We start from the raw sequence: 20,670 nt of genomic DNA, 5'->3' as shown, positions 1-20,670 counted from the left end.
GAAAAACAAAGAAAAAGTTCCTCTCATTACACCCATCAATGATGGACTTTTTTTTTAAGCAAATGAATGATGGACCTAAAAATTAAAAATTAAAGTAAAATATTCTCACTTTTTTAAATTTTAATCAAAAATTTAAGTAAGTTTATTAGGTTTTGAAAAAGACATTCTGTATCAAAAAAATCTTCTACCGTTAGTCAATTGTTAGTGTTTTCGTTAATTTGATGATATGATAACATTAAAATAATTATTTTACCTTTTTATTAATTTTAAAAATTATTATTATATAATTTTTATTATTATTTTATTAACTTAAAAAAATAATCTATTTTTTTTAAAAAATAATAATATTTTAAATTAATAAAAAAATATTTTAATCTTTTCGTAATTTCTATTGAAAATGTTTATTCTCTTGAGACGAAGCATCTATTTTGAAAACAAATAAATTCGTTTCAAATCTTAATTAAAACTTAAAAGTGTGCGCAGCATTTTACCTTAAAATTCAAGTTAACATTTTATATTTGAAAACTTTAGTACCTCAATTTGTTACTGCTTAGCTTAACGGCTAAGATTACTATAATATGCTCTAGATGAGGTCTGATTGTCATCCTTTTCCCTTTTAAATGGAATTGCTGCTATGAAATTGATCATTGCGTTTGCACTTGTTCATATTTCGGCTTATAACCCCCACCCAAACTCCACATAAATCAAAAGTCTCTTTTTCTTTTAATAATTTTGGCACTGACATAAACAAAGTTGTTGGACCCAATGCATGAAAAGTGTAACTTTCGACTTCACGTAGACGTGGAAGTCAATATATGGTTGCTTTCTCAAAGTTGTGTTGAAATTCATTGACATGATCCCTTATCCAAATCATTCTTCAACGTGTTTCCATTCCTTGCTCTAATTAACTTCGTTTTTTCCTTTAATTATGCAACTATCTACTACGTACATTTCATCCTGCATGTGGTTTAATATTTAAAAGACATATTTTTCTTAATTCATTAAAATTTTAATTGAAAAATTATTTATAAAATTTTAATTGGAAAATTATTTATACGAGAAGATGGATAAGATGAATTTGCTGTTATTATTGTTTTTTTAAAAAATAAGGCAAATCCAGTCAAACTTAATTAAAACTTTTATTTTGAAATAAGATAACTGTGAGAGTAAATTATTTATTAATATATGATATTTTCATATTATTTCATTTAATTTACGATTTAAAATTTTGATTTTTATTCATTTCTTTTAAATCCACTCATTCATCTGTATCTTAACAAGCACAACATGAGAAATTTTATTGTTAGTGCAAATGGGGTTTAGATGAAATTTAAGGAATTGGTAAAATTGACTTTAAGGTGAGCCTTTTAATAGACATTATCTTTAAGATTTATTTCGCTCATAACTCCTACTACTCAGTATGCAAAAGGAATAATGCGAATAGTCTTAAGGATACAATGAAGCCAGCGTCTAACTTCGTCTTACATTTTACGAGAGTAAATTGCTAGATACAGCCAAGGATTTGTAAAGTTTTTTTTTTTTATAATTCTGGGAGGGGATTCAAAACTTACTCGGGATTATGTACTAACCAATGAGCTAAAGATTTGCAAAGTTATTCGACCTTAGCTTACTTTCTGTATCAAATAAATTATAAGAAATTTGGACACTTTTATTGTTGATGGAAACTTAAGTATTTATGTTAATAGAACACAATATTTTTCTTACTCTTGATTTTTCTGCTCTTGTTTTGTTATTGATTTGATGTTTCAAAATGGTTGGTAACAAACTTTTTATATAGGCTTGTAAGTGTCTCTTTTTTAAGGACACAACTTTTTCATTAAGGCACCACTTTATCTAAAAGACATCTTGATATTTTGTAAGACATAACTTTTGGATAAAAGTATTGTTTCAATAATCACTTTATGAAAAGATAACTATTCATTTCTTAAAACATAATTTTTAAGTTATAATTTAAAACGATAACTTTTCATATTCAAACTTTTAAGCTATGATGTTTTTTCAATTTATCTCATAACCTTTGAATATCATTTTACTAAGAAACGTAACCATTTACATGAAAATCTACCTATAATCTAATAGCACACTGTCACTTTATGCAATATAACTTTTAAGTTAAGATAACTTTTTTATTATATGACATAACCTTTGATTTTAAAAATACACTAACTATTTCATCCATATAGTCTACTGTTTTGATTTTAATTCTTAATTTTCTTTCCATTCTTGAATTTTCCCTTTATCTTCTACTGTTATGGTTTCTATTCTTAAATGTCCGTATTTATGATCTCCGTGCCTGTTTCAGCCCTGTGTCATATCATTTGCTTTTATTTCCTTGGGTTCTCTTACACCTCCGTATTCCCTCCCTTATCAAGCATATAGTCAAGGGGCAAGCAACACGTAATTATTCAAGTTTGGTGGGCTGAATTTATTATCACCGAGCATTAAATAATCTACCAATTTTCCGCTATTAAAAATTTGGAATATGGGTCTCTCGTTTCCCAACTTTATTGAATCTGTTTCCTTCAATAAACAGTAGTGTTAGTGGTGCCGAAAGAGGAAAACGGGAGCGCAGGAGACGAGAAATTTCTTTGGAACTTGAACGTGTATAGGGACGCCAGTCTTTATATTGACCACTTCAACCAGTTAATTAATCTTCATTTCTATCAGTGAAAGAAACAAATCGAGGGAGGGAGAAAGAGAGAATGGGTGTTCACTTGGTGTTTTACTCCCATCTTTTTTTTGAAAAGCATCAATATTATGTTTTACTCCATCTTGCTACTGCAAGCAGCAGTATCGCAAGAACCGGGCGAGCTTGGTTGTGGGGATGTGGGAATGTTACTATTCCATACCCATTCGGGATAAAAGACGGCTGTTACACGAATACGTGGTTTAAAGTAACTTGCAATGATGGGGAAAATCCTTTCATCAGTCGCATCAATCTGGAACTGCTGGATTCGTTCTCTCAGACAGCGTCATCGTCAACAGTTAGGTAACTTATGTCAACTGCAGCAATAAAGATAATAATCGGACCACCGCTAGTGTCAACTTAACAGGGAGTCCATTTTACTTCTCAAGCAGATTCAACGTATTCGGTTGTGTAGGTTGTGGCAATTTGGCGTCAATTTTTCGTAATCAAACTGATCCTATTGGTGGCTGCCTAGAACCAAGATGTGGCGACGAGACTTCTAAAGGTGGCTGCTACACCATAGTTTCTGAAAACCAAGATGAAAGAGATTTATCCTCGTAATAAAGACAGCAAGAGATGAAGATAATCTGTTTTCATGTTTGACGGGTCCAAATTGAATCCAGATTTAACCTTTCCCCAAGACATAAACATTGATACGACGCATGTTTCCGCAATCCTGGAGTGGAATCTCGTCAAATGCGATTTGGAAGGTCACTAGTTACTCCTATCACTATTCACTGGCAATCTTTTAAAATGTCTCTTTGGTTTCTATTTGGATTTTTTTTTAATTTACCCCAAAAAGAAATGTTTGTGAATTTATTTTCCTTGGTGTTCACTTGGTGCGATGTACTTCTTCTTACTAAGCAGCCACACAATGCCAAGAACGAGGCGTAGTACCTCACAAGTTTGATTGTACAGAAAGATGTGGAAATGTTGATATTCAGAGTAACTTGCAACAAAACACTTTCATAAGTAGAATCAATCTGCAATTACTCTCTGTTTCATTTTCCGAAGAGAGCATTAGCGTCAACAATTCAGTAACATATTTCAACTGCCGCAGTATAGAGAATAATGGAATAAGTGTCAACCTTACAGGCAGCTCCTTTTTCTTCTCAAACATCGACAATGGATTCGTGTCCGTAGGTTGCGGCAGTTTGGCTACTATTTATCACAATCGGAGTGCTGTTTATCCTCTTGGTGGCTGCCTGCAACCCGGTTGTAGCAATATGGAGACTTTCAACAGTGGCTGCCTTATGACAATTCCTCCGGGTCTCAGTTCTTTTGTTGCGAACGTGACAGAAATTTATCCTAATAATGACAGCAACAGATCATGCGGATCTTCTTTCATGATTGGCTTAAGTTTGTTGGATTCAGATGTAACAATATTTCGAGACGCCCTTGTGGAAAGCAGTACCTCGCACGTTCCTAGAATACTGCAATGGGGCACACCAAAAGTTGGGCTCCATGAGTTGAAAGAAGGTTCAAAGATCTTCTGTAGTCCCGGTGGTGAGTAGTGGTGGACAAACTTGAGCTCTGGGCATCTATGTGTTTGCAGCTTCATCCAAACCGACAGTTACTTTGTTGATGTATGCCGAGGTATAGACTTATACATTCTTTTTACATACTACACTCTCCAAGCACAATAAATTTGTCATATATTAATTTCTCATTAGTAAAAAATTTTAACATTTGATCTCTTTTTATTTTTATATTTATCGTTTGATACAAATATGAAGAAAATTTTTTTTTTCAGAACCTTGAATGAATTAATATTTAGATATATATATTTTGTTAAATTTAATTAATAAAAAAATTAATAATAGAGTCAAGGTTAAAATTTTTTTTTATTAAAACAAAATAGGCATGAAACATAAACATAATGAGGGAGTATATTTGCACTAAACTTTAAAGAAAGGAGAAAGGACACTAGATATGAAAATAAGTTTTATTCTGATATTTCTTAATTAACATATTTTTATATAATATAATTTTATTCTATTCATTTTATAAATGACAGAAATAGGTAAATGTGGGCATCCTAAATATAAGTACCGTCATATGCTTGTAACTATTGTATGTGGTCATGCCCTAATAGATATGTGTACAATGGTATTGAAGATAAATGCATGCCAATAATACTTAATTCAGAAGCATTTCTGACAAAAAAGTCTTGAAATTGGGCAATTATTTTAAGTGCTTGTTAAATTCACTATTTTTTGGTAAGCCAAAAATTAATTTTCATTAACATTTGATTTTATATCAAGTGTTTTAGCTCTATGTCCTGCCGCCGATTATCATTGGACAACCACGGACTAGCCACCTTCCAGTACAAAATCAAACCTATACATTAAATCATTCCCTTCCCCTAATCGTAGTTACATATTATTAACCTCCAGTAAGCAAAAACACAGGTATGCTGTACATATTAACCCCAAATATTGAATCAACCAGCAGCCGTCCAGAAAACTTGTCTCAATTTCCTTGGTACTAAGTCATGTCCCTACACCAAATAAGCAAAGACATTTCCCCTCCGCCTATTCAGAATTAGCGTCCTCCTCCTTCTCCATGGCCGACACCTTTTATTCATCACCCGCCTACTCATACAACTCCAAGCAGTCTCAATCACTGCAGCTTGCTTCCATACCCACTCCAGCTAACAAGAGCACCTCCTGAGCTATTTTGATTATCTCCAGTTCCAGCATATTTGTATACACAAAAACCTCATCTGTCCAAAAAACATCATCAACATCCCACCTCCGTGGTCCCTCAAATATTTTACAGCCCCGTGTTTCCACAACCCCCATACTCAACCATAGGATTCTTTAAATCCTCTGCTTAACATTTTCTGTTCCTAATCCTAAAATATTTTTGTTTTTCCATCCTATCTCTTTTTTCTCTTTTACTTTCCCATTTTTCTTCTCTTCTATTTTATTTTTTCTTTTTTTTCTCTCTCACATAATGACAGTATCCCCATAGGTTTCAGTCATACCTATAAAACCGGCCTCTCAATCCGATCCAGGATCTGTTCTTCTTCTCCTTGCTCCACCAAACCGACTTCTTTGCTTACGTTCCAAACCTTAACCGCCTTCTCTATAATTTGCTTGCTTTGATTTATCACGTCGCTATCCGTTACTGACTCATTAACAATCAGTTCTTCTCTCTTCACTGCTCCATTTGCCTTTTTTCCTTCTCCTCTTCTCCTTCCCATTCCCACCACCAAACCTTAGTTCAATCTCATTCTAACCATGTTGAAATATATTTATTGTTTTTAATTCTTTTTTCAAATTAATGTTTGCAATTTTCCTTTGTACATATATTGGGTCCAACATGTATGTCCTCTCCTCGGTGAGGTCCCCTTCATGTGTCATCTGGATGTCTGGACCCCTGATTTTGTGTTTTTTTGAGTTGTACCTCAGGGCTGGGTAGACCTTGCAATGCAAGGATTAAGGATGTTTCAATGGGTGAAAATTTTCTTTCACCTTCCTCCTGTAACTTTCTACCCTTTAATACAAACATCCACATTTAAAAAAAAAACAAAAAAACATATATTTGAATTGTACAAGTTGCAGCACAAGTATTGGGACACTGTTCGTACCGCTTGGTACATGGCGTATGTACACAATACTAAAAAAAAGTATCAAGCTCAAACAAAATGAATGGAGGTTTACTACTACAACCGCAATTGTCCAGCAACGAAGATTTAAAATGAATGGAGGTTTGCTACTGCAACAGTAATTGTCCAGCAATGAAGATAATATTGAAAAGTTAAGGTTATTTACTTCAAAGGAGTTAGAAAAGACGACGGATTGCTATAACAAGAATGGAATTCTTGATCAAGGAGGCCAAGGAATGGTTGATAAAGGAATGCTACCGAATGGTAGCATTGTGGCTATTAAGAAATCTAAAATGATGGAAGAGATAGAACTTAGATGAGAAGAAGCTTGAACAATTCATTAATGAGTTGATAATTTTATCACAAATTAATCATAGAAATGTGGTTAAACTTTTTGGAGGTTGCATGGAGACAAAAGTCCCTTTACGAGTGTATGAGTTCATCCCAAATAGAATATTAATTCTCTTGGCTCATACATAATCAAAATAGAGAGTTTTCAATGACAAGAGAAATGTTTCTACGCATTGTAACAGAAATTGCGAATGCTTTATCTTATTTGCATTCAGCTGCTTTTGTCCCTATTTAATATACTTTTAGATGATAAATACAGAGCAAAAGTGTTGGATTTTGAAACTTTAAGATCTATTGCACTTGAGCAAACTCATCTAACCACTTAATTGCAAGGAACTTTTAGATATTTGGATCTAGAGTATTATCAGTCAAGTCAATTTACAGAGAAGAGCGATGTTTAATAGTTTTGGAGTTGTTCTTATTGAACAAAAACCCATCTCTTTTAAGACAATCAGACGAAGTGAGAAGCTTGGTATCCTTTTTCTTGCTTTCTATGAAACAAAGTTCCTTATTTGATATTCTTGAAGAATGATGGTCCACAAGAAGAGATTATAGCAGTTGCTAAGTTAGCAAAAAGATGTTTGAACCAGAGAAGGCCTGCAATGAAAAAAGTTGCTGGTATCTTTTTCTTGCTTTCTATGAAACAGAGTTCCTTATTTGATTTTCTTGAAGAATGATGGTCCACAAGAAGATATTATAGCAGTTGCTAAGTTAGCAAAAAGATGTTTGAACCAGAGAAGGCCTACAATGAAAAGTTGCCATAGAGCTGGAGAGAATTAGAACGTCGAGAGGAGCTAATGCTGTTCAACAAAGTGGCGATGATGATTCTGATATAGATGATATGATCCAACCTTGGGCCATAACTTCTTGTTTGACTAGGTCAATTATAAATAATACCAGTGTAACTTCACCATCAGGTGCATGATCCTAGATTCAACACTTATTAAACAGTGTTCCATTAGTGCGTAGTCTGTGTAATATGTCTTGATTAATTAAGGCCATCCTTCTTCTGAATTCAACTATTTTTGTCTCATTTGTTCTTCCTGACGTATTAGTTTAACTTTAACATTGTTAATTATCTCTACTATGTTCTAAGGTTTTTAGCTTATAAAAGATGCTGAACAAAAGAGAAGTGTTTCTCGGTTGCTAATATTATGTATAGCATCTACAAAAGCACTTTTCAAATCAAAGAAAATTGAACAATTCTAAGACCAACTTATGTTTCTATTGGTATTTTTGTCAACTCTAGTTTTCCGCTTGTTTTCTTTGCTATAATTTTTTGTATCTTCGTTGTTTTAATGGTATATATTGATCAATTTTCTTTGAGTTGAATTTTTTTTACTTTGGAAGCAATTTGTCTTAGAAGAAGGATCATATTTTATGTCAAATTATTGATAAAATGATCCCAACCTTTCCTTCTTAACTGCTTTTGTAATTTAAGATCTTGGTAAATTTTTAAACCTTTGTTTTTTGGTGAAATTAATTTTTCACAAGGAATAATTCTATTAAAAAAATCTCTCTACTTGTGTTTTTTACCTTTTCTCCTAATAATGTAGGAAGATTTATATTTCTTTCTTAGGTTTTTTCATGAGTTAAAACGACACTTTCAGTTCCTAAAACTCTTATCGTAATGGCTTTGGCGGAAATCAAGGATATAAAGAGTATGTCAAGAATGACATTTTGCATTATGTTTTTGATTAATAAAAAGGGAGTTTGAATTTGATACCATTTTTGCAGATACATATATTCAAACCCCAGGAGCTACAATTTGAGCCATCTCGGTGGGAGGAGGAGTGTTAATTTGTTTGTGATCAAGGTCATCCGAGTCTTTCATCATCTTGTTCTTGACATACATACCATATACGTAGGAACAAAATCCCCACACACACATCACAGTGGACACAGCCTTAACCCCACCAAACTCCTCCCCGTACACCAACACCCCTCCCAACACGTTCATGCCCAACAACGCCGTCATGCATATCCCTCCTGTCAACGAACTCGTCAAGAACACCATCCCCGCCGTCCCTATGAAGCACAGCTGCCAAGTCACCACGTTCGATACCACCGCCGCCCAGTACACCCTCTCCCCCTTGTCGAACACCTCTCTGCTCTCCCTCCTCATCTCCGCAAAACCCCCGTCGCACGCCATCCCCACACTCGCTAACGCTGTCGCCGCTATCTCCATCACAAGCTGCATTTCCATCACCATCGCGTAGCAGAACACCTTCTTGTATATCATCTCCATGATCGGCAGATATAGGGCGAACAGCAATCCAGCCCCTATGGTCGCCGAAAATCCTATGAAGTATTTGGCTCGGGTCAGGCCACGAGGTTTGTCATGGCTGGACTCAAAGGCTAGCAGGGCTGAGCCAAGTGTCAGTAGAATGACGCAGTTGAGATTCATGAAAGTGATCTTTTGCTTCACGATGATTACAGACAGAATGAGATTGAATACTAATTGGGATGATAAAAGGAGAGAAGAGGTGGATACAGGCAGGTAAGAGTTGCCCCAAGAGAAGAGAAGGTTGTTTATGCCTAGCATCAGGCCTATGAATATGGACAAGCCTAGGACCTTGGGAGTGAAATGAGTGAAGGGCTTTCTCTCAGTGCACTTGAACAAATAATAAGGAAGGAAAATGGGGATGACAAGGAGAGGGAACCCTGCAGATTGAACCCACGTTGAAACCCATCTGCTTGAGCCTTTGTGGTTGAAATAGTACTTTGAGAGCAAGCTTGAGGATAAAGAACCCACAAACAGGCAGGCATAATTGATCAACAAAAGAGGCAGATAGCCCTTGTTTGTGAATGCCTTTTGGTCTTGTTCATCATTATAATGTGACTGGTTGCGGCTAGAACTAGAAGTAGTGCTGTTCATGGTTTCCTGACTATAAGAATACTAATGAAATCAGATCCAATATATTGTTGATGCTGCTGCTGCTGATGAGTAACGCTGCAAAATGTTTAGGTGCGTTTTTTTCAGTATTGGGCATCGCTGAACAGATTTCCATATAAAAGAGATGAAACCGAGGGAACAAATCCGTGCCTTTTGAGGGTAGATGAGTGGGGCATCACTGTCAGTACTACAAGACAAAGAGCATTTAAAGCCAGGTTGACGAGACCAGCTCCAAAAGTCTCATCGCTAGGCAATTGAAGAAGAAACACAGAACTGAAATATAACATAAAAAGATGAAAACTTCCGGAATCAAAAGGCGATAAATCATGCTTTAGCGTTACTGACAATAAAGAATCCGACTCTAGCGTAAAGCGAAGAGTGAAGACAGTATCTTGCTTGCTGATGATTGCTACTGTTCAATAGTTCAAGTTCACTGTGAGGTGAGCTTATGATTTGTTTTGATTTGTTTTGTTTTGATTTGATAGGACCAGTGCCAAAAGCTGCTTGCTTAATTAATAACCAGCTGGAGATAATCTGGTCTGGCCCCATTAGCTTATGATGTAGTCTGCTAATTACTAGTTAAAAGATAAAGATGATACCAGTGTGGGGCCACATTTGCTGGATAAAGATAAACTAAATATTTCTCTTAAAACACTTAATTATCAAAGTCTAAATGAACTCTATAATTCCTTGGACGCACCAATGTGACCATAACAATGTAGTAATCACCCAGAGACGTAGATTCAATTACTGACGACTCCTTGTAACACCTGACTACATTCAAGCCAGCAGTATAATAAAAAAATTTCTTCATTTTACATTTTCATAAATTTTACTTAATAAAATTGAAATATTAAATCCAGTTAATTAAATTAAATTTTCAGAAAACTAATTAATACAATTAAATTGAAAATGTTAAAGTCGCTTAAGTAATGGATGAGGTTTGAACTATGTATAATGGCAAATTAATTTCCATTAACATCAATCATTCTCAACTTTGTATACCATGTATACGCTTCCCAGTCCAAGGTTATATATACTGCAGCCAAATAAGGAAAACATAAATGAACGAAGCTGTCCATATATATTCCATTCTTCTTTTAATCAGACTGCGGGCATCCAACAATAGTCCTACATCCACCACATCTGATACAGAACCTTTAGGAAATTTCAAACAATAAGTCCTTAAGGTATTGAATTGTTTATCCTAATTAAAAACAAAGACATTAATTGTCTATGTTTACATTCATTGCAACTATGCCATAATGATTAACACCACGAGACCCCAAAAGGCAAACCAGAGGGAAGAGAGTTGGCAGTGATTAGAATGTTCATGTATAAGATTTAAATTAAATTAACAAATGAGGATGAATTAAGGCCCCAGCCCCCAAGTTTGGAATGGGAATAGAGAAACAAATTAAGAGGAATTAATATGGAACATTGAATTTATGGATGCTGACTCATTGTTAGTGTTATCGTCAAGACAAGATAGAGTTGTACTGGCAACAATTAATGCAGCCTTCCTCAAATTAGAAACAACAAAAAGTTAGGCCACGGAAAGCTACATATGACATTCAATTTCTCACTATCTGCGTACTAATAATAACCCTGCATTAGCAATCTCTCGTGCCTTGTTCCAGTACTTTCATTCCCAATTTATGTTGAAGGCTTAAAGTCAATGGTGAAGTCCAATAATGCAATTTAGTCCCGAAAACAACCAGCTCCATAGAAACAATAGAATGAGGAGCAGATATTTAAATGTTAATCTTCAGGTTTTTTTTTAAAGCGTCATTTGTATATTAATTGAAGATAAAATTACATAAATATTGAGTTATTTTTTTGGTTTAACATTTTCGTTATTTTAATAAGCACAAATGCTTAACACCTCTAGGACAATGATGGTGTTGGTATGTATTTTGGGGGAAATAAGGATATATAGAAGCCAAGGCTGCATGCATTGCTAATACGAGGTGAACATAGGCAGGGAGTAAATTTTATGCTTGGAAATTAAATCAGATTGTGGAGTCGAGAAAGGTTTATGCTTTCGTTTAAGTATTATCTTATGGAGGGATATCGTACCAATTCATGCAGCAAAGAAATCCATGTAATGGCTTTCTCTGTTTTTGTAAATAATACACCTGGTAAGGTGCATTGGCCAGTGGAAAGTTTTCCAACATTTTGGACGTGTTTATTTTAAAAAAAAAAAACCCCAATAGTGGGAAATGGTTCGGCTTTGTGAGGTTTGAACATGCGGCAAATGCCATAATGGCGGTCCCAAAACTAAATAGAGCTGGGTTCCTCAACAACAAGGTGGGAGTGAACATAGTTAGATACGGTTTCAGAGGCGCTTTCTAGAGAAACGTGTTAATATGTTTCAGGAAAAGGTGTCTGAAAGTCGAAACTTGGACAGACTAAGTGAGGATGAAAGCTGCAAATATGTACAGAGGGTATCACAGCCAGCAAAGTTATGTTATGCAGAGGCTTTAAGGAACGATCAAATCAGGAAGAAATTGGCATTTTCATCACCTTAATAGGTTATATTATAAACATTTAAACATATATCCTACTAAATGATCATGTATAAGAAAAGATTGCGGGAAATGATAAATTTTCTTTTCTATTCTCTTAATTTTAAGAAGGGATATTAATTGAACTCAAGATTTTTCTCTGTCTTTCTTCTTCTTTTTTATGCATAAGGTGTGACTTGAGATCTTTCTTTTAATTTTTACAGATATATATGTTGTGTAATATATGCATCTATATCTTTCGAGTAAGAATTGCTCCTTTTTCTTTTTAAGTTATTGCTTAAATCAATAGACATTTTTTTGTGTGTAAATTTTGACAATTTTCACCCTTGAAACAACTATTAATCAAATATCATTTATAAAATTAATTTTAATTAATTGTTTTCATTTTATTGATTTATTCATTAAATTTAATTAACTTACTTATTGTAATTTGATTGATTTGAATAAGAAAATTGGGAACTTAACTTAAGGAGCTTTACTTAAACCTTACCTATAATAAAATCAATAATTTTTTCTTAATCTCAATGTATCAATAAGTTGATAAAAAGATGCAGATGGAGAGAGTGATATTAGGTCAGTCTTTTCTTTCGCAAAACAACATGGTGTGAAAGAATGTTTCTCATCGGTGAAAGACTATTGAATCATGGCTGGAATTCTTTGGGCAACAGTAAAATTCTGCCATAAAGCCACTGACTTTTAACAACTTGTATATTCCACGAAACCACAATAAATTCATTATTTTCATTTAATTTGATTCATCAATCTTGTAACCTTAGAGTGATTGTGGGGGCAACAAAATTGGTGATTGACTCTTGAAATTGAAACGTGACTTAGACTTACCACCATGCTTCCTCTGGTCTATACGGGAATCCATCTTTTCCAAATGCATGAATTTACTGTGAAATTAGTTATACGTGTTTCATGTTTTATGTCTAGTTAATTTCATGTATTTATATTTTTTTCATCTTTTTTAAAATTTATCATTCTTTTCGTCATTTTTAAAATTTGATTCAATTGGTTACTATAGTTCTAAATTGGTATTATATTTAATTTTGTTTTCAAATTTTGAATTTATATGAAAAAATTCGAACACCTACCTAGTGGGAGGGAGAGAGGACTCAATCCGAAGATGCCAACTCATGACCTACTCATTTGAAAACAAAAGAATTTACTAATGAGATATAAAATCTCAATAAACATACGCACAGAGAGGGGCAAACTAAACCTTGGAGTTTTTGTGAACACAATTTGTAAGCATATGTATACATATTCCCAAACCAATGCACAATCAACCACATATTCTTATACCTTAGAACACCATATTAGTCCAACAAGACCCCTCGGGTGTTACAAGAGGTAAACTCATCTTAAACGAACTCAAAATAATCCCTTCATGTTTTATTGTCAAACTAAATAGAGTTTTTCTCACTTGTTTTTTGTTTTTTTTTTGAATTATTTTATTTTTCAATATGAAATGCGTATTGGGAAGAGGCGATTGTCAGGGAAATTCGGCGATGCAACAGAGTCGGAGGCGCATGCAGAAGAGCAAATTGAATATATAATCTGTGGGGCTGCAATCAAATGATAATAGATTTGTCCAATATGGACCTTATTTAATGGGAGCAGATAATGGGCCAAATGCTGCCGATAGGCTTAGTTGAGGGGAGGAATCCGAGCCCTAATAGAGAGTCCCAAAGACCTCATTGATTTTCTTATGGCAGGGAATGAGTAGAATATTGACCTCCTTTGCTTCTTTAGCCCTTACAACAAACAGTGAACAAATTTCAAATCTTTCTCACTCCCTAAAAGTGAAGGGGAAACATTGGCGCTTCTAGAGGAGATCCAATACAATTTGTTGAGCAAAGTGGCAAAAAGGTGGAAAGGTCTGAAGAAGAAGAATAGGAAAAAGAGGCAGCTTTAGTGGAGGAAATCGACTGCAAACAGATCTCTTTCACGGCCAGTGACTTCAACTACAAAGCAACAATCAAAAAGGAAGCCGAAGAAATTTGGAAAATTAGGAAGAAACTGGCATTTTCCTCACGTTAATAGGTTATATTATAAACATTTAAACATGTATAGGAAAAGACTGGTCGATATGACAATTTTTCTTTTCTATTTTCTGAATTTTAATAAGGGATATTAATTGAACTTTGAGATTTTTTTTCTTTCTTTCTTTCCCAACTTAGAGTTTAAATAGATAATTTTTTTCGTGTAAATTTTGACAATTTTCACATTTGAAACAACTATTAGTCAAATATCATTTATAGATATTAATTTTAATTAACTGTTTTCTTTTATTGATTTATTCATTAAATTTCATTCATATACTGAGATTTATCTGATCGATTTGAATAAGGAAATTAGAAACTTAACTTAATAAGCTTTACCTAAATTAGGTGAGTCTTTTCTTCCACAAAGTAACATCGTGGGAAACAAAGTTTCTCATAAGTGGAAGACTTTTGAATCATGGCTGCCTAGAGATGGAGTGAACTTGGAATTCTTTGGGACAAAATAGTAAAATTCTGCCATAGAGCCAACAATAATTGTATATTCCACGAAACCACAATAAATTCACCATTCTCATTGAATTTGATTGGTTAATCTTGTGACTTTTAGCTTGATTTAGAATATTCACCCTTTTTTTGCTATAAAGAGGGAAACAGGGCATGGGGGCAACGAAATAAGTCATTTACTCTTGAAATTGAAACGTGACGTAGTTTTATAGCCATGTTTCCATTGGCCTATATGGAAACTCATCTTTTTCCAATGCATGCATTTATCATGAAATTATTTTACGTGTTTTTAAAGTTACATGTTTTATTTTTTATGCCCGATTTTGCATATCAGTCATTATTTTCATTATTTTTAAAGTTTATTCTTCTTTCCGTCATTTTTTAAGTTTATTCCTCTTTCCATCATTTTTAAAGTTTGATTTAATTCGTTCATAAAGTTTTAGACTAAAATTATATTTAATTTTTTAAAAATTTTTAATTTATATAAAAAGATTCTTTTCATCAATATAACTATTAACTTAGAACTAACATCTGTTGCATGTAATGTTAAAAATTTTGAAAAAAAAAAAAAACTGACAGTGCATTAATTTGGGGGCGTTAGCTTAATTTTTCATCATTTTGAACCTTTCAAGTTTCTTGTAATGCACTGTGAGTGTATGAAACAAATTTCTTGCCATATTTACCTTTCCGAGTTTGAGTTAAAAAAATGCAAGTTTGTTTTTATATATAAATACGACTAAAGATTAAAATCATCAACGAATTCATTATAAACTGATGACTGGAATTAATATATCTTTAGAAAAACTGCTTAATTAATACCTATATAAACCATAAGTTTAAAATGTATATATTCATCTTAAGCATCTAAGTGAAATAGTTGGAGGAATTCTAACTTTACAGCCTTATACTAATTAATGCACACACATTTTCTCCGAAGAGACACTTCTTTAAAAAGAAAAAAAGAAAGAAAAATTGTTTTTAGATATGCTGGCAATAAACGAGGCCAAAAGCAGTGAGCAGTGAGCAGTGAGCCAATCCTTTTCTTTTTTGGTCCAAATAAGTCTCGTGAAAAAACTTTTTCATGTCGGCAATTAGGTTGTTTAAAATTTCACATTTCATTAATTATTTTAATGTTCCTTTGTCCAATCCCTACCCTCTAAAAATGATGAAGAAAGACAAACAAAAAGTTCCCCAAGACAAACGATAACAAATTTTGATTTTAATCACCTTGTTTTTACATTATAATTTTTTTATGTAGTAAAATTTCAAAAATGTAATTATTTAGGTTTTTAGTTCCTCTTTTGCATTTTTAGTTGCATTCTTTTTACATTTGGTAGCAATATTAGAATTGTTGTCTTAATTGTAAAAAATATATAAAAATATTATTAAAAGTATTTATAATAATAAATTTTAAGAAATGTGTAATCCTAAATCAAAATTGTTGTAGTAATGACACTCGTTAATGATGGAATTAAATTTACATATTATATATATATATATACATACCTTTAAAAAAAATAGATGAGAGTCGTTGCAATATTAACAGTACCTTTGCCTGTTTCAGCCTTGTGTCATATCATTTTCCATTTTCTCTTCGGTTCTCTTGTAACCCCATATTCCTTCCTTCTTTTACCAAACACATTGTAAACGCGCGAGCAACATTCCTTGTAATTATTCAACTTTGGTGGGCTGAATAATTCATCAACGAGCATATGCATGCAATTAACTATCGACTTTCCGCTATTAAAATTTTGGAATATATGGCTCGCTTTCCTGCTTTATTGGCACTGTTTCTTTGAATACACAATGTTTATCCGAAAGTGGAAAACTGGAGAGCAAGAGCTCACAAATTTCTTTGAAACTTTTTACCCAGCTAATTAATCTTTATTTTATGCATTAAATCCTATCCTTGAATAACTCTTCTTCTAAGTCTATATATAGAGTCTTTACAATTCATTTTAAAAGCAAAAGATTTCAAGGTTAGTAAACGTATATATTTTCTCTAAGAGCTCTCTCTATAAATGCTATTTCTCTGATTTTCTTTTACTCACTTATTTTTAACATATTATTAATTATTATTTGACTGCATCTATTGTCTTCTACCTGTGACAACATTTTGTAGTCCGGGGATTGCTCCAATATTTATCTCTGTCCCTTTTACTTATTTATATTATATAGTTCAACTTTCCTTCTCACAAGTACAGAAACAAATTAATCGAACAAGGGAGAAACAGCGAATGGGTGTTCATCCGGTGTATTACTCCATCATGCTACTATCGCTAATACAAGCAGCAGCATCGCAAGAACCAGGTGAGCTTGTTTGTATGGAAAAATGTGGGAATGTTAGTATTTCATACCCATTTGGGATCGAAGCCGGCTGTTATGCGAAAACGTGGTTTAGAGTAACTTGCAAAGAAACTGCTAACGGGCCCAAAACCTTTCATCAGTCGCATCAATCTGGAGCTCCCGTATTTGTCCTCGACAATCGTCGTCGTAAATAAGCTAGTAACTTATGTCAACTGCGGCAATAAAGATAATGATGGCGCCGCTGCTAGTGTCAACCTAACAGGTAGTCCATTTTCCTTCTCAAGTAGATACAATTTGTTCGGGTCTGTAGGTTGCGGCAATTTGGCTACTATTTTTCGTAATCAAACTTATCGTATTGGTGGCTGCCTGCAGCCCAGATGTGGTGACGTGTCTTCTAAAGCTAGCTGCCACGCCTCAAACTTTGAAAATCTGAAATCCTATACTGCAACCATATCAGAGATGTATCCTGATCATAAGGACAGCAAGAGATGCAGATCGTCTGTTTTCTTGCTTTTAAGGGGCATGTTGGATCCAAATTCGGCGCTTCTCTTTGACGTTCATGTAAACATTAGTACGACGCATGTTCCTGCACTACTCGAGTGGGATGCTGTCAAATGCGATTTGAGAGGTCAATATATAGCCGCTCACTATCACTATTAACTAGCAATATTTGACAATGTCTCTTTGGTTTTTGTTTCGACGACTTTCATTTTTTTTAATCTACCCACAAAAGAAATATTTGTGAATTTGTTTTCTTTGTTGTTCACTTGGTGCAATTTATTTCTTCTTGATAAGCAGACACACCATGCAAAGAATTAAAAGCAGTACTTGGTCAGAAGTCTGATTGTACAGTAAGGTGTGGAGAAGTTGATATTCTATACCCATTTGGAATAGAAGGAGGCTCTTACATGAACGAGTGGTTCAAAGAAACTTGCATCGAAACCGTGGATGGGAGGAAGCCTTTCTTAAGCGGCATCAGTCTAGAACTACTCTCTTCTTCATTTACCTTAGGAAGCGTTCAAGTGAACAATCCTGTGACATATATCCAATGCCAGGATATACATAATAATGGGGTTAGTGTCAACCTAACAGGTAACCCGTTTTTCTTCTCAATCGACAATTATTTCGTATCTGTAGGTTGCGGCAGTTTGGCTACTATTCTTCACAATCAAACTCATCTTATTGGTGGCTGTCTGCAACCCGGTGGTAGCAATATTATGACTTCCGACGGTGGCTGCTTTACGAGTATTCCTCAGGGTCTCAGTTCTTTTGTTGCAAAAATGTCAGACCTTTATCCTAGTAATGGCAGCAACAGATCATGCGGATCTGCTTTCTTGACTGAAGAAACGTCAATAATTATCACACCCCGTTGAGTTAAGCAGTAAGACGCGCTTTTCTACAACACTGCAGTGGGGCGCACCAGTAGTTGCGCCGTGTAACTTGAACGAAGGTTTAGAGATTTTATGCAGCCAGAATGAAGAATATTGTTGGACAAACTTAAGCTCCACACATCTATGTGTCTGCAGAATGACAGAGCACACCCACGACGACTATTACTGTACTAATATATGCGAAGGTATGTACTTGCTTATTTTGGGTTTAGCTTGCTGCAGTAGGCGGAATCTGAATATTTATATATTTTACTTCGGTTGGAAAGGCGAGTAGGATAACTCCCGAGGTATGACTTTAGAGTTCACTTCACGTAAACCACCACGTGAGGAGAAACTCGGCTAACGCCAAGGAACGGCTACATTTTCAAAATAAAAACATGTTTTATGCGTACATAACTTTTTAATAACCTTGGCGGACTCGGTTTAGGATAGCCCTCGGCCAAGGTATCCCTAATAACTGAGTATGATAATGATTTCTGGCACGAGCCAAGCTTTTAAGATACCCATAAGTCATATTAATGTTTTTAAATGAAATGAATATTTGTGTTCTGAAAAACATATTTGGATGAAATACTTTACTAGTCTCCTATTACTCGCCTTTAGATATTTTAAATGATATTTGTTTACTTACTAGGATTATATAATCTCACCACCCTCTTTTTCACTCTTTTCAGGCATCAGGATAGTCAGTAAATAGCTCATTTCATTGAGAACTACAATTGGATTGGCATCCTCAAAATATTTAGGTTCGATTCTTTTGATAGTTCTAGTCATTCGTGGGCTCACGTGTCACTGTAAATTAAATTTTATACTCTAGTTATCTGTACTACTGTAAGTAGGAATTTATTTTGCTTTTATACTGTAAAAATTATTTACGCAATATTCTAAAAATATTATTTTATATGGAAAATAGAATATTTTACCTAATATTTTTTTTATTTTATTATTATATCCGAATAATCATAATTTCGTTTTAAATGAAGATTTTAGACTTTTAAACTTATTTTTGATTATGAATTATGTGTGTTATACTCATAAATTACATTTTTGTCGATTTCGAAATTTTTGAAAAAAATGACCAAAATACCCCTATGAGACAAAAATTATTATTTTATTTGTTTTAACTCAAAAATAGCTTAAACTCTTTTAAAACGTGATATTTGGAAATGGTTACTCATAGGGGAAATGAAAAGCTGATATTAAAGCCTTACGGGGTTCCGGTTGACATTCCAGGTAATGGTGTCGATCGGGACATCGCAGTCGTTATCACGGGCTCGATGGGAGTTCCGGGTCATGACAATTTTCCTTTACAATATGATATAATATTCATATTATTTAAACATGATTAATAAATTTAATAATTTTTTAATTTAAATATATTAATGTCATCATATTAATAATTAGAGTAACCATACTTTTCATATATTTGTTAGTTTTTAACAAAAAGAATTACTTGTAAAGTTGGTAAAAATTGTATATTTTTAATTTAATTATTACAATAATAATAAAATATTTATAAATGGTAATTAGGTTCGGGTAATGAGTACCCAAGAGATGGTACCTAAACCCTACCAAAACCTGATTATAAACTACCTTAACTCTATATAACAGGGTCGGATATCTGCAAGTATCTTGTAATAGAGTATCTATTTCCATCCCTAACTATAGAGAGACTTAGAATTCAATTATGTTTTCTTTCTCGTTTTATCTTTCTCAAGTTTGTAAATATAACAAAATCTTTGTGATTACCAACATGTATAAAGTCAGGATAGGAGGAATCCCAAGAGAGTATAATGAATTCCATTTATGGAGGCATATAAGTAGGGGGCAGAGAATGAGACGAATGAAGCAGCATCCTCAACAGGTTCCTTAGAATTTCCATGTTTTATCGTATAGAAGGTTGAAGATTAGGACGTGGCATCATTAGCTAATGTGGTTAGACAATTTTGGTTGATGACTAACAAGGGTGAAATGGGATTTTCGGGGCCATTCTCAAATGAATAGTACTCTGGCACTAATGCGACTGGGGGAGAAAAGCTTAGCATTGGGTGAAGAAGATGTTGAATGTGTTACGACTCAATTTTCGAGCCATGATCAATGCATGGGCCCAATAGGCATAGCCCATTAAGTCCAAGCAAGCTTATTTATATGACATGTTCATCATTTCATCAAAAGTTCCTAAAGTCACATTTTATAATTCCAATTCAAAATAATGTTAACCATTACCAACTCATAGTGGCATTACCCATCAAAATATACATATATTATCTAAAACATACATCTTAATAATTTACATCGGGTTTGCCTATACACAACAAAAGGGATACTCGACTTCCAACAAAGAGACCCAGGCTAAAGTACAAC

At 33.8% G+C, this 20,670-nt stretch overlaps 2 protein-coding genes and 1 pseudogene across 2 annotated transcripts; 2 read left to right on the top strand and 1 right to left on the bottom strand.

The window, feature by feature from the left end:
- On the top strand, positions 2,779-7,596 carry LOC108661624 (annotated as a pseudogene).
- LOC18602592 (probable purine permease 4) lies at positions 8,327-9,659 on the bottom strand. Its single transcript, XM_018120306.1, has one exon. It carries the CDS (start codon positions 9,547-9,549, stop codon positions 8,419-8,421), a length of 1,131 nt encoding a protein of 376 aa, XP_017975795.1. The 5' UTR covers positions 9,550-9,659; the 3' UTR covers positions 8,327-8,418.
- On the top strand, positions 17,212-18,136 carry LOC108661623 (putative wall-associated receptor kinase-like 13). The gene is made up of 3 exons (XM_018119087.1): positions 17,212-17,543; positions 17,714-18,007; positions 18,063-18,136. The coding sequence occupies exons 1-3, from the start codon at positions 17,375-17,377 to the stop codon at positions 18,134-18,136; spliced, it is 537 nt and encodes a 178-aa protein (XP_017974576.1). The 5' UTR covers positions 17,212-17,374.

This window comes from Theobroma cacao, chromosome 4, assembly GCF_000208745.1.
Source record: "Theobroma cacao cultivar B97-61/B2 chromosome 4, Criollo_cocoa_genome_V2, whole genome shotgun sequence".
NCBI classification, from domain to species: Eukaryota; Viridiplantae; Streptophyta; class Magnoliopsida; order Malvales; family Malvaceae; genus Theobroma; species Theobroma cacao.
The sequence above is the reverse complement of the archived record's forward strand: the minus strand, read 5'-3'. Positions and strand labels throughout refer to the sequence as shown.